The 23,289-nt window shown below is 37.7% G+C and overlaps 2 protein-coding genes across 6 annotated transcripts in view; one reads left to right on the top strand and one right to left on the bottom strand.

Moving 5' to 3' along the window:
- Positions 1-1,522, bottom strand: part of LARP4 (La ribonucleoprotein 4) — a 69,682-nt gene extending 68,160 nt beyond the window's left edge. For all 3 annotated transcript variants that reach the window (XM_028125572.2, XM_028125573.2, XM_028125576.2), the window contains exon 1: positions 1,383-1,522. In XM_028125572.2, the coding sequence (XP_027981373.1) occupies positions 1,383-1,400 (18 nt within the window). In that variant the 5' untranslated portion in view covers positions 1,401-1,522. The remainder of the gene's footprint in view (positions 1-1,382) is intronic.
- A 3,632-nt stretch (positions 1,523-5,154) lies between these two features.
- FAM186A (family with sequence similarity 186 member A) overlaps positions 5,155-23,289 on the top strand; it is a 65,945-nt gene continuing 47,810 nt past the window's right edge. For all 3 annotated transcript variants that reach the window (XM_088025591.1, XM_088025590.1, XM_088025589.1), the window contains exon 1: positions 5,155-5,325. In XM_088025591.1, coding sequence (XP_087881717.1) covers positions 5,155-5,325 — 171 coding nt within the window. The remainder of the gene's footprint in view (positions 5,326-23,289) is intronic.

Genomic DNA, 23,289 nt, shown 5'->3' with positions numbered 1-23,289 from the left:
CAGAATGGGGTCAGTCATCTCAAATCTTTTCATGATTCACTTGGCAGTGTTCCAATGAATATTTATTACCAATGTCGGACATACTCTAAGGTAGCTAGGTTTCTTTAAAACCCAATTTAAAGATCTCAAATTTATCAGCTACACATTGTCGGTTAGATTAAAAAAAAATTAAAGCAGTATTTACTTTATGCCGGAGTATTACGGAGTAAAATCCATCCCTCCCTCCTAGAGAGAGGGGGTAAAAAAAAACCTGCCATAGACTGGTCCTGGCTTCTCGATCCATTATACAACCTGTAAATTCCTTCCCTCATTGAAAAGATTCTTTTTATGGGCATAGTTAACAAGTGCCAAGTTGCGAAGTTGCAGCTTTGCTGGTTTGACGTTTTCACAATTCAAGAACAATATGATCTGGAATCTACTCAAAGCATTAGCCAGGCAGTCAGCTGATGCTCACTGCACACAAGAGAAACAAATAAGAGAAACTAAACCTCGTATTTGTGTAAGGTAGGTATCCACTACCTTTAAAACTAAAATAGGCCAGCAGCACACGTTCCAGTTAAAATAAAAGTACTTCTACTGTTAAGTAATATTAAAAAAACAAAAAACAACCCGGCTTTCCTCGGACTAGGTTTCTCTCATTCTTGGAATTTTCCTCGTATAAGGGCTTTTATCCGTCCATAAAGCCAAACCCTCATCACGGAGCCACTGCCTGAGTAACTTTTACAAAAGGTCAAAGTGGTGCCTTTCAAGGCTTCCAAAGCCTATTGGCGTCTCCTCCGTTCACAGTAATTCGCTTTCCACCCACAGAACGTTCCAGAGACTTAGGGACGGGGACCAAACAAAATTTGGTGGGGGTTGCTAAAAAGCAGCTTTCAACTTTCTCTTCAACACACTTATACAGAATTTCACCTTCCTTCCTCCGCGGCCCCACATGTTGCTTGCTTCCCAGAGGGCCCCGCGAGACCTCGCTCCTCCACCAGCCCCCCCGCCCAACGCGCCCACCTGATTACCCTTTTCTCTGCAGACTCCGCCCCCGCTCTGCTCCCCCCGCCCCCGCCCGGTCCCCCCCCCCCCGCCTGTGTGCCTCCTCTAGGATGTCCATATGGGACACTTTCCCCTTCCTCAGATTCGCACCTCACACCAGACAAGCCTGGATTCTCCACCTTCAATTCTCCCCCACTACGGCCCTCACTTCCCACAGGTTCCTAAAGTATTGTGAGAGCGCACAGTGGAGCCGCGGGCCTGCACGGCCCAGGTGCTGTGTCAGCCTATCTGCCGGTTCCGCGGCGTGTACGGCCTGGAAAGTCACATGGCGGTGGGACCGGCCGGCGCCTCCACTCCTGCTCTTCTCACAGCAGGACGACATTACCAAGTCCACTCACCTCCACGAAGAGCAACATGTCTTCCTCCGCTCAGCCCAATCGTTCTCGCCGCCGCGACTCCAACGGGCTTACAGGCCCGAGCCCCAATTGCTAGGATAAGGACACTCGCCTGGCCCCTCCACCCGGCAGTGGACCCGGCTCCTCCCCCGCCGTCAGCCGCTGCGGCCTGACCCGCCCAGTCCCACCTCCCTTGAAAGAGCAACTGCTTCCGGTTCTAGAGAACAATTGCTTCCGGGGAGAAGAGAAACCTCTCGGCGCGCTCAACTTTTGCGCTACCTTTTCCAGCGGCAGCATGGAAGGTACTATCATCGGTCCTGGGGGGAGGAGGGAACCTATCAGAGGAAAGCACCATTCTGTACTACGGGGGTGTGTAAAAATCTTATTGACGCATTTTATCCCTCGACAAACGGCGGGCTACCACTGCTATAATTACGCAGTTTTCATAGTTCAAAATCTAGATCTGATGAAAAGCCGAGCTTGTGTGAAGTGTACTGGACAGACGCCCAATCCTTCCGAAAATTTGGCGGCTCGGAGAAGAAAAGTAGAGAAGAAAAAAAGCGAGTAGCAGTTATAGTAAATATATTAATAGCAGCTGCTGTATATTGAATGCTTACTATGTGCCTGGCATTATTCTAAGTATTTTATGAGAATTAATCTTTTAAAAACCGCATGCAATACTTATTATCCTCATTTTACAGTTGAAGGAGCTCTCTAGAAGTGCGGGTTTCCCTTTAAAACGCCTTTAAAGAACTTTGCCCTGTGTTCACTTAAATCCGGGACCCACATCTAAGCTACTTAATATGGATAGCCTCATCGTTGATGTTGTCACTGTCACTTCAAATGAAGTACAATAAAAACAAAATTTTAAAAATGGTCTTTATACTTTTCTGTTAGATGATCCAAATTCCTTATTATCTTCAGCAATACCTAGTAAGCTTTATCCTTCCCTATCAGTCCCACTGCTATATCCTAGTTCAGACACTTATCTTTTGAAATAATTATGTCTTGATCTTTTCCACTGATTTTTCCCATTCTAGTATTTCAAAAATCTTTCTAAATTAAAGGTTTCATTTTCACCAAACTGTTTCTTGCTTTCAAGACCTTACCATTCTGATCCCATGTAATCTCCCTTACTTTATCTCTAATGAATCTACTCATTTTACTTGAATATCAAATTAATTTCTCCATCAAATTCCTGATATTTGTGTTCCATCCTCTCCCTAATCTGATCTACAGTAGACAACATTACTTCATCTCAGTTAAACCAGTCTCCTCACCTTTCCCCTGAAAGACAAAACTCAACACTCACCTCCAAAGCCATGGTTCAAGGTCTCTTCACTATCTGGAATGCCTTCATTTGTCAATCAACCTTCTCTCTCCATAGGGTTTTCCCAAAGACACTGCTCCCCACAGATTTCTTCTTCATGTCCCTTATTAGCACTTGAATAGTCTATCTTAAATTATTTTCTTTTTTTTTCGTTTTTTAGTTTCTTCACTGGTGCCCTATAGTATATTCTTCACATTCTAAGATAATGGTGGCCACATAGTTGTAGTATCACTTGACAAATGCTTGCCAAATTGAAAGGTAAGGAGGGAGCTTTTAAATTTTGCTTTAAAAAGCCTTCATTTCCAGTTGCTGATGAATCCCATGCTGCATAAAAAATATGAGAGAGGGAGAGAGCACAATAATGCTAAATTAGTTTATTTGACAAGCATGCAGGCTGCTTTGTGAATGCCTACTGGGATAAGCAATGTAAAAAAAAATCAAGAGAAAGTGATTTAAGGATCTCACAATCTAATATCAACAAAGTGCTTAAACAGATTAATTGATAAGTTCAAGAAATGCCGGATAATGATGGATATTTTAATCAAACTTAACATTTACCAAAATAATTCTTAATTGTGGTCCTTTCAGAAAACATTTTTAACTTCCTTGAATGGACTTAATTATGATTTGTAGAAAAGGAGGGAGTAATTTTTATGACTGGGTGTGAGGGGACGCAATTAACAATAAAAGAAAGTATTCTGGGGCTTAGAACTAAGTTTCCATAGGAATTGAGTCTGAAACGATAATGAATATCCAAATTTTAGAAAATTTCTGAGGAGGAACTGAGGAAGAATATGTCAAAGGTTTAAAACAAACAAAACCCCTAAAACACAGCCTCTGGTTTTGAGAAGTTCACCAACTAATGGACAGAGACAAATAATAGTTACATTCCAATGAGATAAGTACTATAATAGAAAGTTTACAAAGTGTTTTGGGAACATAGAGGAGGGGTTAATTTAGACAATGGGATATTAGAAGGGCGAATATTTAATTTGCTCTCTCTATATTGATTCATTTCTTAAAAGACAACTACTTTATGTTCCCCTGTCTCCCATTCTCTGAAGGACTCAAATACATAAATTGTTTAACTTCACAAGTGTACAGCAAGGACTCAACATAGGACTAAGTTTACAATAAGAACTCAACATAGGAAGTTGTATAAAGTCAAAAACCTAAAAGATATTATGTAGTTTGTGAATACATGCACCTGTAGTAAAACTGTATAAACAGAGACTAGACATAAATACATCAAATTCATGACTGTCATTGTCTCTGTAAAGGGACAGAGGAGAAGGAAGGAGTCTAGGGAGAACACCAAAAGGGACTCCAACTTTATCTCTAATGCTTTATTTTATTTAAAAATTTCTGAAGCAGGGGCGCCTGGATGGCTCAGTCAGTTAAGCCGCTGCCTTTGGCTCAGGTCATCATCTCGGGGTCCTGAGATTGAGCCCTGCATGGGGCTTCCCTGCTCAGTAGGGAGTCTGTTCCTCCCTCTCCCTCTGACCCTTCCCTCTGCTCGTGCTCATGCTCTCGCGCATGCTCTCTCTCAAATGAATAAATTTTTTAAAAAATCTTAAAAATTTCTGAAGCAAATATGACAAAATGTTAATATTTGTTCATTCTATGTAATAGGCACATGGCTATCTGTTATATTACTTTCTGTACTGTTTCATATTTTTTAATAAATAAAAATGCTACACAGCTAACAAAACTACCCTGTCCTTTAATTGCTCCAGTGTCTTAAATCCTTTCACCTCCTCTGCAATCAAAGGAGCTGCCCAGAGTACTCCTCTCAGTAACAAAGCAGCGTCCAGTTTTCCCTTCAATTTCTCCAGCCAGCTATGGAATTTCAAAACCTTCTTCAGTCACGTTCCTTAGAAAAATGAATAACTAGGCAGTACAAAGAGTGTGATCTTCATCCAAATAATAGTTTCCAAATTATTGCATGTCTAGGACAAGTTGAGGGGCAGCTGAGGACCTTGTAACACAACTAGTCAATTACAGGTTTAAAAATTCTTAAGCAAAACCTCAGGAAGAGAGAAGAATCAGGAGTTACATTTGATATACTGGATCTTGAATTCTAACACCTAGATTATAAGCTTATTTAAGCAAGGCTATATCTTCTATTTCTTTTAGCGTTCCTGTTGTCTATTTCCTACCCTCCCTCCCCCCTACCATCACAGCATATAGATAGAATGCCTGGGTTCTCTGCATATAGTAAGCACTCTAGAGATGTTTGAGTCACTGATGTCACAATGGATCTACTATGACATCACCAGGACTGCAATACCATGGTTAGCAACAAATTAGGGTAAACCACAACCTCTGGGAGCAGAAAGACCTCTTCTAGCTTGCTTGTGGACACCTTTATTAGCATTTGCCTATATTCCATAAAAAAAGAAGAAATAAAAGAAAATCACTCAACTTTTCAAAGTATTTATCAAAATGCCAAGTGGGATAGACAGCGAATCTGAATCAGAAAAAGAAGTTGAAGATTCCACCCTCATGTCCAGAAAAGCCCTTTATAAATCAGGGGTCCCTCAGCTGGAGATCCCATTTGCAGTACAGAATGTCATCTCTAGGATTGAGCAAGCACAGCTTTATCGAGCCAGAGAGGTAGGTCGTCAATGAGAAGTTTACAGATTACAACTGTTTTTTAACCTTCAATGATAAGCTACATTTTTTGAACTCATTTTATTTTCATGATTTTTGACTGTGTTTGAGGTAACTTTAATTTCAAATGACAATTTCACCTGACTCTGTGGATAACATCCTCCAATTTAGTCCCTTTTACTTTCCTATCAGAATTAAATAAGCCTTTTAAGAAATAAATCACATGTGCTATTGAGTGATTGGGATAGAAAGAAAAATAAAAATCTATAGCTAATATTGATATCTAATGTCAGTCAATAGTTTTCATTTGTTCTCAACTAAACTTTTATCAAATAGCTTTAACATGAAGAAATATAGTTTGGTTTGAATTCCAGCTCCGGAAGGGGGATTTATTGGCCAATAGAAACCTGAGGACAATGAACAGAAGCTTGAATAATACAACAATCCAATAAACTCCAAACAATTAAGGGTATACTGCGTTCTGTTCTCTCAGAATACAACAAAATCAGTCAGGTTAAAAGAAATTAATTCAAGTAAGTTTTTTCCTATGTTTAAGGAGTGCTAAATATTTGTACTTTCTCATTCTCCAAATAAACTTACTCCTGTTCCAATTCCCCACAACTAACAACAATAACCTGGTGTTTGCTTTTAACACCTTTAATGAGGTATAACTGACACATAATAAGCTGTATATGTTTTTAAGCATACAAGTTTTGATATATATAAACACCTGTGAAAACCTCATCGCAATCAACATAATGAACTTACCCATCACCCCAAAAAGTTTCCTTATGCTTAGTTACAATTCCTCCCACATGCCCTTCCCTACCCCCCACCCCAATCTCTAGGCAACTGCCAATCTGCTTTTTCTGTCTCTATAGATTATTTTGCATTTTAAAATAATTCTATATAAGTGGAATCATACAGCATCTACTTTCAAATAAATAAAATCTTTAAAAAAAGATTCTTACTCCCTCACCCTCTGCCCCCCAAAATTAAATTGGCTATGAATATTTGTATATTTATTCATGACTTATTTTATAGACGTATTTATATAAACACTTCTTTGGGATAAATACTTAGGTTGGAATGGCTGGGTCACATGGTATATAAATGTTCAATTTTTAAAAAACTACCAAACTTTTGGGGCGCCTGCGTGGCTCAGTCGTTAAGCATCTACCTTCGGCTCAGGTCATGATCCCAGGGTCCTGGGATTGAGCCCCACATCGGGCTCCCTGCTCAGCGGAAAGCCTGCTTCTCTCTCTCCCACTCCCCCTGCTTGTGTTCCCTCTCTCACTGTGTCTCTCTCTGTCAAATAAATAAAATCTTTAAAAAAAAACAAAACTACCAAACTTTTTAAATCTTTAAAAAAAAACAAAACTACCAAACTTTTAAAATGTCTGTTGGCCATCTGGATGTCTTCTTTGGAAAAATGTATATTCAGGTCTTCTGCCCATTTTTAAACTGGATTATTTTTTGGAGGGTGTTGAGTTTTATAAGTTATTTATATATTTTGGATACTAATCTTTTATCAGATGTCATTTGCAAAGATCTTCTCCCATTCTGTAGGTTGCCTTTTAGTTTTTTTGATTGTTTCCTTTGCTGTGCAGAGCTTTTTATTTTGGGGCGCCTAGGTGGCTCAGTCCTTAAGTGTCTGCCTTCGGCTCAGGTCATGATCCCGGGGTCCTGGGATCAAGCCCCGCATCGGGCTCCCTGCTCGGCGGAAAGCCTGCTTCTCCCTCTCCCACTCCCCCTGCTTGTGTTCCCTCTCTTGCTGTCTCTCTGTCAAATGAATAAATAAAGTCTTTAAAAAAAGCTTTTTATTTTGATAAAGTCCCAATACCTTATTTTTGCTTTTGTTTCCCTTAGCTCAGGAGACTTATGTCAAAGAGGTTACTACCTGTGTTCTCCTCTAGGATTTTAATGGATTCCTGTCTCACATTGAGGTCTTTCATCCATTTTTAATTTATTTTTGTATATGGTATATGAAAGGGGTCCAGTTTCATTCTTTTGCATGTTGCTGTCCAGTTTTCCCATTTATTTGAAGAGACTATCTTTTCTCTATTGGATATTCTTTCCTGCTTTGTCGAAGATTAATTGACCATATAGTTGTGGGTTCATTTCTGGGTTTTCTATTTTGTTCCATTGAACTATGTGTCTATTTTTGTGCCAATACCATTATCAGGGAAATACAAATCAAAACTACAATGAGATATCACCTCACACCTGTCAGAATGGCTAAAATTAAGAAGGAACACAGGAAATAACAGGTGTTGGCAAGGTTGCTGAGAAAGAGGAAAACTCTTACACTGTTGGTGGGAATGCAAACTGGTGCAGCCACTCTGGAAAATAGTATGGAGGTTCCTCAAAAAGTTAAAAATTGAACTATCCTATAACCCAGCAACTGCACTACTAGGTATTTATCCAAAGGATACAAAAATACTGATTTGAAGGGATACATGCACCCCTATATTTATAGCAGCATTATCAACAATAGCCAAATTGTTGGAATTTATGGAAAGAGTCCAAATGTCCATCAACTGATGAATGGATAAAGAAGATGTGTTATACACATACAATGGAATATTACTCAGCCATTAAAAAGAATGAAATCTTGCATTTGTAACAATGTGGCTGGAGCTAGAGAGTAGTGTGCTAAGGGATATAAATCAGTCAGAGAAAGGCAAATACCATTTGATTTCACTCATACGTGGAATTTAAGAAACAAAACAAATGAACATGGTTGGGAGTGGGGAAGAGAGGCAAACAAGTAACTGACTCTTAACTATAGAGAACAAACTGATGGTTACCAGAGGGGAGGTGGGTGGGAGGATGGGTTAAATAGAGAAAGGGAATAAGGAGTGCACTTGTGAGGAGCACCGGGTGTTTTGTGGAAGTGTGGAATGACAATATTGTACACCTGAAAATAATATTATACTGTATGTTAACTAACTGGAATTTAGTTAAATTAAACTTTTTAAAAAGTGGTTATACTATTTTATATTCCCACAAGCCATATATGAGATTTGCAATTGCTCCATATCTTTATCAACACTTGATGTTGTCGGTCTTTTTAATTTTAACCATTCCAAAAGGTATACAATAGTATCTCATTGTGGTTTTAATTTGCAGTTTCATAATGACTAATGATTTTGAACAACTTTCCACAAGTTTATTTGCACTCGGTATGTCTTCTTTGGAGTTCAAATATTTTGACCATATTTTAAAAGCTTATTAGTCTAGGTTCTTATTATTGAGTTTTGAGTATTTTTATGTATTTTGATTGCAACTTTTATCAGATAAGCAATTTGCAAATATTTTTTCCCATTCTATGGCTTGTCTTTTTCTACTAATTGTGTCTTTCAAAGAACAAAACTCCTTAGTCCAATTTATCAATGTTTTCTTTCTTTCAAAGCAAACTTTCACTAACCCAAGGTCACAAACATTTTCTCCTATGTATTTTTCTAGGAATTTTACATTTAGGTCTATGGTTCATTTTGTCTTAATCTTTGTATATTATATCAGATATTGATTGAGATATTGTGGGTTTTTTTTAGACAATTATTCTAAATCCATTTGTTGAAAAGACTATCCCTTCTCCATCGCATTGCATTGTACCATTATTGAAAATTAATTAACCATATATGTATGAATTTATGGACTCTCTAGTCTGTTCTCTTGATCTATTTATCTATGTTTATGCTAATACTACAATGTCTTGATTACTGAGGGTTTTTGGTCTTTTTTTTTTATTACTGAGGTTTTATGATAATTCTTGAAATCATAAACTTTTAGTTCTCCAACTTTGTTCCTTTTCAACTATGCCCAACTTCTCTCACATCTTCCTTTTTCCCTCATTTCCTCTTCTTGGGCTTCTTTCTCTGGTGTGACACACTCAAACACTCATAACCTAAAAACTGTCTATATCCACACTGCTTTCTCCCTTTGCATTTCCATATAAAACTTAGAATCAGTCTGTCAAATTCTACTGGGGGAAAAAGCCTGCTGGTATAGATCAATTTGGGGAGAATTGAGAACTTAATTTTGAGTCTTCTGACCTGTGAAAACAGCATATGTCTGTTTTTATTTAGGTCTAATTCTTTCTCAGAAATGCTAGGCCTTGCATATCTTTTATTAGATCTGTCCCTAAATATTTCATATTTTTTTACTATTATGAATAGTATTGCTTTTAATTTCCATTCTCAATTGTTCACAATATATAGAAATACAATAGATTTTTGTGTGTTCATCTTATATAATAAAATCTATTATTAGTCCTCATAGATTTTCTTCATACTTTCTTTGGGATTTTCTATATAGACAGCAATCTATCTAATCACTTCTATTCAACTTTATACTGGAGTTCCTTGACTACTCAATAAATTAAAAAGGAAGTTTATTTATTTTCCTCCCTCCCCCCAAAAATTAATTTGAAATGCACACAGATATGAAAAGGGGAATCAAACTGCCTCTTTTATCAGTTTTATTGTTATTTTCAAAGAACCAACTTTTTTTTTAAGATTTTACTTTTGGGGGCCAACTGGGTGGCTCAGTTGGTACATGTCTGCCTCTTAGGGTCCTGGGATCGAGCCTGGTATCAGGCTACCTGCTCACCGGGGGTCTGCTTCTCCCTCTGCCTCTGCCCTCAACTCATGCTCGCTCTCCCTTTCTCTTAAATAAATAAGTAAAATCTTAAAAAAAAAAAAAAATTTACTTTTTTTAAGATTTATTTATTTATTTTAGAGAGCAAGCAAGCAAGGGGAGGGGCAGAGGGAGAAAGAATCTTCAAGCAGACTCCCAGCTGAGCGCAGAGCCTGATGCAGGGCTTGATCCCACCAGGACCCTGAGATCATGACTTGAGCCAAAATCAAGAGTCAGCCGCTCAACTGACTAAGCCACCCAGGTGCCCCTAAAGATTTTATTAAGTAATCTCTACAGCTAAGATGGGGCTTGACCTCACAGCCCCCAAATCAAGAGTCACATGCTCTACTGACTGAGCCCCAAAGAACTAACTTTTGATTTCACAGATTTTCTTTAATTCTGTTTTCTATTTTACTGATTTCCACACTGACCTTTATTATTTCATTTACACTATTTACTTTGGATATAATTTACTCTTTTTTCCCTCAGTTTCTTAAGGTAGAAGCTGAGGTCATTGATTTGAGAACTTTTTTCTTTTGTAAGAAGTGGTTTTTTTCAATATATATCTCCCTTGTCAAATGAAAATGCTATGTTTTCATTTTCATTCAGTTTTATATACTTTCTCTTTTTTTAAGATTTTTATTTATTTATTAGAGAGAGAGAGAGAGAGACAGCAAGAGAGAACAGAAGCAGGGGGAGTGGGAGAGGGAGAAGCAGGCTTCCCGCAGAGCAGGGAGCCCCAGGCGGGGCTCGATCCCAGGACCCTGGGACCATGACCTGAGCGGAAGGCAGACACGTAATGACTGAGCCACCTAGGCGCCCCAGTTTTATATACTTTCTAATTTCTCTTTTGACTTTTTTCTTTGACCCATGGATTATTTATTTATTTATTTTAATATATATATATTTTTACTTGACAGAGAGAGACACAGCAAGAGAGGGAACACAAGCAGGGGGAGTGGGAAAGGGAGAAGCAGGCTTCCCGCCGAGCAGGGAGCCCGATGCGGGGCTCGATCCCAAGACCCTGGAATCATGACCTGAGACAAAAGCAGACACTTAACGACTGAGCCACCCAGGCGCCCCGACCCATGGATTATTTAGAGTGGTGTTTATTTTCCAAATATTTGGAGATTTTTTTCTATATTGGTCTATATTAATAATTGTCATGTATGCATTGAATACAATTTGTATTCTGTTCTTGAGTGGTGTACTCTATAAGTAATGATTACATCAAGTTGGTTGATAGTATTGTGCAAGTCTTCCATTTTTTTTCTCAACTTTATCAATTATCAAAAGAGGGGTATAGCAATATTTAACTATAATTGCAAATTTGTCTAGTCCTTCTGATAGTTCTGTCAGAGTTTTTTCATGTAATTTGAAGCTCTATTTTAAAGATTTTGTTTATTCATTTGAGAGAGAGAGACAGAGAGAACACACAAGCAGGGGGAGAGGCAGAGGGAGAGGGAGAAGCAGGCTCTCCACTGAGCCAGCTGGGAGCCCAATGTCAGGCTGGATCCCAGGACCTGGAGATCATGATCTGAGCCAAAGGCAGACACCCAACCATCTGAACCACCCAGGCGCCCGTGAAGCTCTGTTTTAGATGCCAAAACATAGGGAATTGCTATGCCTTCTCAATGAATTGTCCACGTTACCATTATGAAATGACCTTATTTATCTCTAGTAATATTCTTTTCTCTGTAATCTACTTTTGTTTGTTACTAATATAGCCACTCTAGCTTTCTTTTGATGAGTGTTACCAACTTTGTACTTTCTCTGTTCTTTTACTTTAAACATATTTGGGTTATTATATTTAAAGTGGGTTTCTTATAGAAAAGTATTTAATTGGGTTTCTTTTTTAATCCAAACTGACAATCTCTTCCTTTTAATAGAATGTTTAGACCATTTATTTTTAATATAATTATTGATATGGTTAAGTTTAAATTTGCCACCTTGCTATTTGTTTTCTGTTTGTTCCATGTGTTTTTTTGTTGCCTTTTTATTTTTTCTGACTTTTTTAGATTGAATGTATTATTACGATTCCATTTTATTTCTTATATCAGCTTCTATTTTTAAATTTTTTTTAAAGATTTTATTTATTTATTTGACAGAGAGAGACACAACAAGAGAGGGAACACAAGCAGGGGGAGTGGGAGAGGGAGAAGCAGGCTTCCCTCGGAGCAGGGAGCCCGATGTGGGGCTTGATCCCAGGACCCTGGGATCATGACCTGAGCCGAAGGCAGATGCTTAACCACTGAGCCACCCAGGTACCCTCTTATATCAGCTTCTTAGCTATAACACTGTTTCACCTTTTTAGTGGTTGCTTTAGGGTTTATAGTATACATATTTATCACCATTTACCTTCAAGTGGTATCCTACCACTTTTGAATAGTGTATGTGCCTTACAGCAATATTCTACCTTTTTCCCTTTCCTGGCCTTTGTGGTATTCATATCATACTTCATATAATACATATGTTATAAATATTTATTACATTTCAATTATTGTTTTTTTTTAAAGATTTTCTTTATTTATTTGAGAGAAAGAATGAGAGAGAAAGAGCACATGAGAGGGGGGAGGGTCAGAGGGAGAAGCAGACTCCCTGCCGAGCAGGGAGACTGAAGCGGGACTCGATCCCGGGACTCCAGGATCATGACCTGAGCCGAAGGCAGTCGCTTAACCAACTGAGCCACCCAGGCACCCTCAATTATTGTTTTAAATAGGGAGTTACCTATTTTTCAATTTTTTATTGTGGTAAAATATACATAACATAAAAGTTATGATTTTTAACTATTTTGAATTATACAATTCAGTGGCATTAAGTATATTTACAATGCTGTGTAAACATTAACACTATATATTTTCAGAAATTTTCATCAACCCAAACAGAAACTCTGACCCATTAAACAATAACCACTCATTTCCCCCAAACTTTGGAAACTACCCTCCTATTTTCTGTCTCTATGAATTTGCCTATTCTAGATACCTTATATAAGTGGGATCATAAAGTATTTGTTCTTTTGTGCCTGATGTATTTCACTTAACATGTCTTCAAAGCTCATTTATGTTGTAGTATGTATCAGAATTTCCTTTCTTTTGAAGGCTAAATAATATTCCATTGTATATCAATCATATTTTGTTTATCCATTCATTCATCAGTGGACATTTTGGCTACTTTCACCTCTGCTGTTGTGAGTAATGCTGCTGTAAACATAGGAGTACAATATATCTGTTCAAGTCCCTGCTTTAAATTCTTTGTATACTTAGAGGAGTAGAATTTCTGGCTCACATAGTAATTCTATTTTTAATTTTTTGAGAAACTGCCTTACTTTTTTTGTAGTGGCTACAGTATTTTACGTTCCCATCAGCAGTGCACAAGGGTTCCAATTTCTCCACATCCTCACCAACACTTGTTATTTTTTTTTTCCTTTCTGATAACAGCCATCTTAATGGGTGTGAAGTATCTCATTGTGGCTTTGATTTGCATTTCCCTAATGACTAGTGATGTTGAGCATCTTTTCATGTGTTGTTGGCCATGTATATATACTCTTTGGAGAAATGTCTATTCAAATCCTTTGCCCATTTGGGGACTGGGTTTGTTCTTGTTGGGTTCTAGGAAGTCTTTATATATTCTGGATATTAACCATTTATCAGACATATGATTTCCAAATATTTTCCTCCATTCTGTGTATTGGCTTGTTGCTGTGTTGATAGTTGTGATAGTTAATTTTGTGTGTCAACTTGAGTGGGCTACAGTGTGCCCAGACATTTAGTCAAAATTCTGAGTAAGTCTGTGAAGATGTCTCTGGATGACATTAACACTTGAATCAGACTAAGTAAAGCAGAATGTCTTCTCTAATGTGGGTGGGTCTCATCCAATCAATTAAAAACCTGAATAGAACAAAAAGGGAGCTCTACCTCCCTGTCTTCCTTGAGCTGGGACGTCAGTCTTTTCCTGCCTTCAAATTTGAACTGAAACATTAGCATTTTTTGAGTCTTGAGCCTGCTGACTTTTGGACTGGACCCATACCATAGGCTCTACTGAGTCTCCAGCTTGGCAACTGAAAATCGTGAGACTGCTTAGCCTCCATAATCATCTGAACCAATTCTTTATAATAAATCTCTATACATATATGTGTATATATATACATAAGTATAGAGATATATATGTGTGTGTATATGTGTGTATATACATATATATACACATATATATGTATTTTTTAAATATATCTTCATATATATTTATCTACCTGTGTACGTATATATCCCATTGTTTCTGTTTCTCTGGAGAAACCTGACTAATGCTACTAACACAGATTCTGGTATAGAGAGAGTGGTTCTGGAGAAACAGAATCTTAAGGATAAGTTTTCTGAATTGGGTTTAGGATTTCTAGAATTGGCTTTCTAATTTGATTAGACTTAAAGATATGAATGACTCCATTTCCAGTATTAAAGAGAGCATTGATAGTCCTTGGCATGGTCTGTCAATTAAGATATGTAAAATATCACTACTGGATACTCCTAATCAACTGCTTAAAAGAAGCAGGAATCTGGGAACTGTGTATATGATACTTTCAAACATTTTTGGCAAACTAATAAATATAATGAGACTGGTTGGTTGCCCCTAATGTCACTGGATGCAGGAATAAAAGGATGAGCTCAGGGATTTGACTTTCTAGCTCAAGCACCACATGAATGACCTGAAAGCTCCTGTGTGTGTTCTGAAGGAGACCCTTATTTCACCAGATCTGAAATGCATAGATGGAATAGACATAGTCAGCAGCTGGCAGAATCCCCACATTGATTCCTTGACCTGTGGAGTAAAGGTTATTATGGTGGGAAATGCCAAGTGTATACACTAGAACTTCCTTTACTTAAGAAAATAGTAAACCAATAGCAATACTGCATCTCTAGAGAGATTGCAGAGATAAGTCCCACCATCAAGGAAAGATGCAAGAGTATAGATTCCTATCATCTCTTCATTCAACTTGCCTATTTGGCCTGTGCAGAAGACAGATGGATCTTGGATACTAAAAGTGGATTATTGTAAAATTAACTAACCAAGTGGTAACTCCAATTGCAGCTGTATCCCAGATGTTTCATTGCTTGAGTAAATCCTCTGGTATCTGGTATGTAGCTACTGATCTGACAAATGGTTTTACTTCATACCTGTCAATAAGACCACTAGAAGCAGTTTCAATACACTTTCACTGGCCTATCAGGGACATATCTACTCTCCAGTTTGGTAGAATCCACTAGTGAAGTCATCTGGCATAGAGTTTTTCTTTACTGAAAGGTTTTTTGTTACTGATTTGTTTTCCTTTATAGTTAGAAGTCTTTTCAGATATTATATTTCTTTGTATTTCAGTCTTCATATGTTTTGTGCTTCTAGGAATCTTTCCATTTCATCTAGGCTATCCAATTGGGTGGCATGTGACATACAACTATTCATATCACCCTCTAATAATCCTGTTTATTTCTGTAGAATCAGTAGTAATGTCCCCATGTTGGTTTCTAATTTTAGTAATTTAAGTCTTCCCTCTTTTTTTTTTTAGTTAATCTAGCTAAAGGTTTGTCAGTGTTGTTTTTTTTTAGAAGAAGCAACTTTTGTTTCATTGTTTTTCTCTACTCTTTTATTATGTCTGCTCTAATGTTTACTAATTCCTTCCTTCTGCTAGCTTTGGGTTTTTAATTTTTTCTAGTTCCTTACCATGTAAAGTTAGGTTATTGACTTGAGATATTTTTTCATGTAAACTTCCTAGAAATTTTTTTCCTACAAATTTCCCTTTTAGCACTGCTTTTGATACATCCCATAAATTTTGGTAGGTTATGTTTTCATTTTCATCCATATGTATTTTCTGTTCCTTGTGATTTTCTTTGACCCACTTACTGCTTAAGAATGTGTCCATTTCCACACATGTGAATTTTCTAGTTTTTTTTTTCCTCTGTGACTGGATTCTAACTTTTTCTCATTGTGGTTGGAAAAAACTGCTTTGTATGATATATTTTTTAATATATTGAGATTTGTTTTGTGGCCTAACATATGGTCTCTCCTGGAGAATGTCCCACATGCACTTGAGAAAATTGTGTATTCTGTTGTTTGATGAAGTGTTCTGTATACATCTGTTATATCTAGATGGTTTACTGTGTTGTTTTAGTCCTTTATTTCCTAACTTATGTTCTGTCTAGTTGTTCTATTATTGAAAGTGAAGTACTGAAGGCTCCCACCATTGTAGAACTGCTTCTCCCATCAATTCTGTCAGTTTTCACTTCTTAAATTTTGACAGTCTGTTATTTAGGTGCATAAATGTTTTTAACTGTTTCTTCTTGCTGTATTGAACTTATTATTACTATCTCTTGTAATTGAACCTATTATTACTATCTCTTGTAATATTTTTTTAGATGAGGGAGGGTCAGAGGGAGAGGGAGAAAGAATCTTAAGCAGGTTCCATGCCTAGCACAGAGCTTGATCTCACGACCCTGAGATCATGACCTAAGCCAAAGTCAAGAGTCAGACGCTTAACTGACTGAACCACCAGGTGACCCTCTTGTGATCTTTTTTGATTTAAAGTCTGTTTGGTCTGATATATTTAATATAGACACTCAGATCTCTTTTTGTTATTATTTGTACGGAATATCTTTTCCCATTCTTTCATTTTCAACCCCTTTGGACCTTTGGATTTAAAGCAAGTCTCTTAGGGGCGCCTGGGTGGCTCAGTCATTAAGCGTCTGCCTTCGGCTCAGGTAATGATTCCAGGGTCCTGGGATCGAGCCCCACATTGGGTTCCCTGCTCAGTGGGGAGCCTGCTTCTCTCTCTCTCATTCTCCCTGCTTGTGTTCCCTCTCTGTGTCTCTCTGTGTCAAATAAATAAAAATATTTAAAATGAGTCTCTTATAAACAGCATATAGTTGAATCATAGCTTTTAAAAATCGATTCTGCCAATTGTTATGTTTTGATAAGATGGTTTAATCCATAAAATTTAAAGTTATTACTAATAACGAGGGACTCAATTTTTGCCATTTTGTTATTTGTTTTCTCTTTGCATTATATCTTTTCCCCACGTATTTTTTGCATTATTGTCATCTTTTGTGTTTAGATGATTTTTTTTAGTGAAATGTTTTTATTTTATTTTATTTATTTATTTTAACTAATCTCTACATGGGGCTTGAACTCACGACCACAAGACCAAGAGTCACACACTCTTGTGACTGAGCCAGACATGTGCCCCTTTAGTGAAATGTTTTGATTTCCTTCTCATTTCCTTTTGTGTATATTCTATACATATTTTCTTTGTGGTTACAAATAATATTGTAAAGTTATACACTCTTAGTTTGAATTTATACTAGCTTAACTTTAATCACATAAAAGAACTTTGCCCCATACTGTTCTGTCCCCACTCCTTTCAGTTACTGATGTCACAAATTACATCTGTACATTGTGTGCCCCCAAACAGACTAATAATTGTTTTTTATGCATTTGTATTTTATAATTTTTTAAAAGATTTTATTTATTTATTTGACAGAGACACAGTGAGGGAGGGAACACAAGCAGGGGAAGTGGGAGAGGGAGAAGCAAACTTCCCACTGAGCAGGGGGATGTGGGGCTCGATCCCAGGACCCTGGGATCACTACCCAGGCCAAAGGCAGACGCTTAACGACTGAGCCACCCAGGCGCCCCTGCATTTGTATTTTAAATAATGTAGAAAATAAGAAATGGAGTTATAAATCAAAATTACAATACTACTAGCTTTTGTAATTGCCTGTGTATTTGCCTTTATCAGAGATCTTTATTTCTCCACAGAATTTTGAATACTTTCATTTCAACATGAAGGACTCTTTTTAGCATATTTTATAGGACAGGTCTAGTGGTGATGTACTTTCTCAACTTTTGTTTGTCTGGTAATGTCTTAATTCCTTATTTTTGAAAGACAGTTTTGCCAGATATAGAATTCTTGGTTGACATTTTTTTCCTCTCAGCACTTTGAAAACATCAACCCACTGACTTCTGGTCTCCAAAGTTTCTGATGAAAATTCTACTAATAATAATCTTAATGGGAATCCTTTGTATGTGATGTGTTGTGTCTCTATTGCTATTTTCAACATTTTCTCTTTGGCTTTCAACAGTTTATTATTTGTCTCAGCATGGGTCTCTTTGAGTTTAGCCCACGTGGATTCATTGAGCTTCTTAGATTTATAGATTCATGTATTTCCTTAAGTTTGGGAAGTTTTCAGCCATTAATTCTTTACATAATCTATCTGTCGCTTTCTCTTGTCTTCTTTATGGACTCCCACAATGTGTATATTGATATCTTAATGGTGTCCCACAGATCCCTCAGGTTCTGTTCACTTTTTTCTTTCTGTTCCTCAGATTTTATCATTTCAATTGTCTTATCTTCAAGTTTGCTGATTCTTTCTTCTGCATGCTTAAAAATGCTTTTGAATCCTTCTAGTGGAGATTTCTTTTTCTTTCTTTCTTTCTTTCTTTCTTTCTTTCTTTCTTTCTTTCTTTCTTTCTTTCTTTCTCTTTCTTTCTTTCTCTTTCTTTCTTTCTTTCTTTCTTTCTTTCTTTCTTTCTTTCAAGTTTCAGATATACTTCTCAACTCCAGAATTTCCTCTTGTATCCTTTTTATGTTTTTTATCTCTTTACTGATATTTCTGTTGTGTTCATACATAATTTTCCTGACCTTGTCCATGTCTTCCTTTAACTCTTTAAGTATCTTTAAGACAGTTGTTTTATTTTATTTAAAAATTTATTTTATTTTATAATTTTATTTATTTTATTAAAGTTTTTGTCTAGGAAGACTGCAATCTGTTCTTCCTTGGTGATGGTTTTCATAATTTTTTTCCCTTTGAATAGAACATACTTTCCTATTTCTCTGTATCTCTTGTGATTTTTTTTTTGTTGTTATTGAAAATTGAACTTTTGAATCTTATAATTTGGTAAGTCTGAAAATCAGATTCTCCTTCTCCCCCACCCCCAGGATTGTTTTTTGTTTGTTTGGTTGGTTTTTGGCTTTTGTTTGGTTTTTCTTTTCTTTTCTTTTCTTCTCTTTTCCTTTCTTTTCTTTTCTGTTTTGTTTTTGTTTATCTCTATGTGCCAGGAGTCAGTCTGCATCTTTTTCTGGGCATGCATAATGACTTTCTAAATTCCTCTGAATATACAATTGCTTTTGGAGAAATTTATTTCTCACAGTTCTGGAGCTGTGAAGTCCAAGATCAGGGTGCCAGAACTGTCAAGTTCTTGTGACAGCCCTCTCCCAGGTTGCAGACTGTTGATGTTCTACTGTGTCCTCACATGGTGGAAAGAAGAGAGTTCTCTATAATCTTTTTTATAATCCCATTCATTAGGGCTCCACTCTCAAGACCTAATCACCTACCAAAGGCCCCACATCCTAGTACCTTCACATTGGGGGTTATGATTTCAATAGATGAATTTTGAGGGTATACAAACATTTAGGAAACTAGAAATAGCAAAAAATAATGTGCAAGATATTTATGTAGAAATTATAAAACTGACAAAAAATTACAAAACCTTATTGAAAGACTAATGTTGTACATATGAAGCTAATATAACACTGTGTGTCAACTATACTTAAAAAAAAACAGAAGAAAAAATAATGAAAGACTATAAATTGTGAGACAAACCATGTTCACGGGTAGGAAGACTCAAGTATGTCAATGATCCCCAAACCAAAGTAGAGATTTAAAGCAAATCCAATCAGAATCCCAGAAAGGTAACTCATGAGGCATGACAAGGTGATTCTAAAATTTAATAGAGGAGCTAAATTCCAAGAATAGCCAAGACAATGCTAAAGAAGTACAACAAGGTATGGTACTATTCTTAAGGGAGATAAAGATTTATTCTAAAGCTATTCTAGTTAAAACATTAAAACATTGGCACAGGGTTAGATAAATAAGGACATGAAACAGAGAGCTCGGAAACAGACTGTCAAGCAATGTAATAAATGACAGAGCTGGCACTGAGTATCTGAGAGGGAAGTGGATAATACTTAATATATGATGTTGGGACAACTGGTTAAGTTTATTGAAAAAATAGTTCCTTATCTCACACTTAAATGTGAGGGAGAGTATTTTTATGACTCTAGAGTAGAGAAAGACCGATGACTTCCTCTACATTAAAAAGGAGATCTTCGGGGTGCCTGGGTGGCTCAGTCGTTAAGCATCTGCCTTCGGCTCAGGTCATGAACCCAGGGTCCTGGGATGGAGCCCCTCATCGGGCTCCCTGCTCAGCGGGAAGCCTGCTTCTCCCTCTCCCACGCTGCTTGTATTCCCTCTCTCGCTGTCTCTCTCTGTCAAATAAATAAATATCTTTAAAAAAAATCTTTAAAATAAAAATAAATAAATAAAAAGAAGATCTTCTATTGATCAAAACACTATAGACAGGAAGAAACAAACCACAAACTGAGAGAAGATATTTAACACCATATAACAAATTAAAAAATAGTGTTCAGAATATATAAAGAATTCCTATGAATCAATAAGAAAAAATAACCCAACAGAAAAATTAACAAAAGACATAAAGTCATTTCATAGAATAGGAATTAGTCATTTCATAAACACTTAAAAAGATAATCAAGTTCATTGATTATCATGGAAATTCAAATGAAACCCATAATTGATACCATTTCACACCCACCAGATTGGCAAAAATATTTTAAAGTTTAATAATACTACATGTTGGGCGCCTGGGTGGCTCAGTTGGTTAGGCGACTGCCTTCGGCTCAGGTCATGGTCCTGGAGTCCCGGGATCGAGTCCCACATCGGGCTCCCTGCTCAGCGGGGAGTCTGCTTCTCCCTCTGACCCTCTTCCCTCTCGTGCTCTCTATCTCTCATTCTCTCTCTCTCAAATAAATAAATAAAATCTTTAAAAAAAAATAATACTACATGTTGGCAGGTATGTGAAGCAATAGATATATCTTGCCATAGAAGAATAAATTGGTATGATTATTTTGTAAAACCACTCTGGCATAATCTAGGAAAGTTGAAGATGCACACATTTATAACCCTACCTTTTTTTTTATAATCCTACTTTTTAAATATTAGTTGTATATCCTGATGGCACTATTGAGTAGAAATTTATTTTATTTTTATTTTTATTGATTTATTTTTTAAAGTAAGCTCTACACCCTATGTGGGGCTTGAACTCACAACCCCAAGATCAAGAGTTACATGCTCTACCCACTGAGCCAGCCAGGCACCCCTTAAAGTGAACTACATATGTAGCTTTAAATTTCCTAAAAACGGGGAGGCAAGGGAAAGATTTCAGAGTATGAGGACCCTAAGCTTACCCTGTCACATGTTTACAACTAGTTATCACTCACATCCAAGTCATTAAACTGGAGAGTGATCTGAAGACTGGCAGAACAAACTTCATAACTAAACATAGAGAAGAAGCTGCATCAGGAGAGTTTAGGAAGGACTGCCTACAAGGGGAGGGAGCTGTGTTCATGGAGAGGGGAAAGCACCAGAGAGCCCACACAGAAAAAATGAATCCCTGTAATGTCTGGCCTTGAAAATCAGAGGGGTTGAATTCCAACAGTTTGTATAACCAGGGGGACTTGGAGCCTGGAACTTTAAAAGTCAGCTGAGTCAGCACTGAGTGAGCCAGGAGGGCCAGTAATGGCTACGTCCCCACCCTTAAAGAAACAATAGCCTGAGGAGAGGCAACATAGAAACTACAGCTTGCACAACAGGAGGGAGATCTGTTTATACTGATTTTGGAGCTTGTTGGGGGGGGCTTCTCTGGGAACAAGGAGCTGGCAGGCACCATTCCTCCACCCCCCAGCATAAATACAAAGTCACCTGCAGGATGCAGCACAGCACAGATGCTTGCAACCTAGCCTGCTAGCAGTGCACCCCACCCATGAGTTCTCCTGAGGCCCACCCACTAGAAGTCCACTGGCCTGGGCAGTGGCCTCAGCACAATTTTTGTTAATGCGGCATGTGCCTTGCCCAGCTCTCTCGTGCACAGACATCACCCACCCCAACACAGATGCTGCTGTACTTGGCGGAAGCCAGTCCAGGACTAGCGGCTCAGTGCAAATTTCATAATGCTGTGCACACGCCCTGCCCAGCCACTGCCCACACAGACGCCTGTCACCCCAGGCTGCCACAACTATCCCTGTGCACTGTGCCCCAAGCAACCAACCAACTGTGGGGGATCCAGCTTAGGACTAGCCTCAGTGCAAATTTTGCTAACACCACTGCCCCACCCTCAAGGCTTTTTGCTGTCACATCCCCTCAGAGCCAGCCTGCCTGGATCTCACTAACATCACAGAGAGCAAGCACAGCCCACAACAAAGAGTCAGTGCAGTCACGTGGACTGCAAGGAAAAGTGACTCAGACACAATAGCAGGACACAAACAACACACATAGGAGACTCTGCTTAGGTGCCAGATTCTGGTGAACAGGGCACTGCACTGCAGGGCACTCCAGGAACACCTCTTCATAAAAATCACTACCTTCAAGAGCAGAAGACATAGCTGACTTTCTTAACAGAGAGAAACAGAGAGGAAACAGAGACATATGTCCCAAATGAAAGAACAAGACAAAAATCACAGCAAGTGATCTAAGTGAAAGAGAAATAAGTACTATACCTGATATAGAATTTGAAGTAATGATCATAAAGATACTCACTGGACTTTAGGAAAGGGTGAGGGACATCAGTGAGACCCTTGACAAAGAGATAAAAACATCTCAGAGAAGAAGAAATCAGTAAATGAAATTAAAAATACAATAGATGGAATAAATAGTAGGCTACAGGAAGCAGAGGAGCAAATCAGTGACCTGGATTATAGAATAATGGAAAGCAATAGAACTGAGCAGGTGAAAGACGAACAAATACTACATAGAGATAGACTTAGAGAACTCAGTGACTCCATCAAACTAATAACATTTGCATTGTAAGGACCCCATAAGGAGGAGAGAGAGAAAGGGAGACAGAAAATATATTTGAAGACATAATATCTGAAAACTTCTTGAATCTGAGGAGGGAAACAGATCCAGATTTAGGAAGCACAGAGATCCCCCCAAAAATTCAACTCAAGGAGGTCCTACCAAGACACAGTATTACAATGGCAAAAAAATGTGAAAAAGAATTTTAGAGGTTGCAAGAGGAAAGAAGACAGTTACATAAAAAGGGAAACCCCATAAGACTAACAGCTGATTTTTTCCCAGAATCTTTGCAGACCAGAAGGGAGTGGCATGATGTGTTCAAAGTCCTGGAAGGGACTACACCCAACAAGGCTATCATTCAGAATAGGAGAGAGTTTCCCAGACGAATAAACGTTAAAAGAATTCATGACCACTA

Source organism: Eumetopias jubatus, unplaced genomic scaffold (genome assembly GCF_037043125.1).
Source record: "Eumetopias jubatus isolate StellerSeaLion01/CBP00866 unplaced genomic scaffold, mEumJub1_p1.0 scaffold_8, whole genome shotgun sequence".
NCBI lineage: Eukaryota > Metazoa > Chordata > Mammalia > Carnivora > Otariidae > Eumetopias > Eumetopias jubatus.
This window is presented reverse-complemented; position numbering and strand designations above follow the sequence as displayed.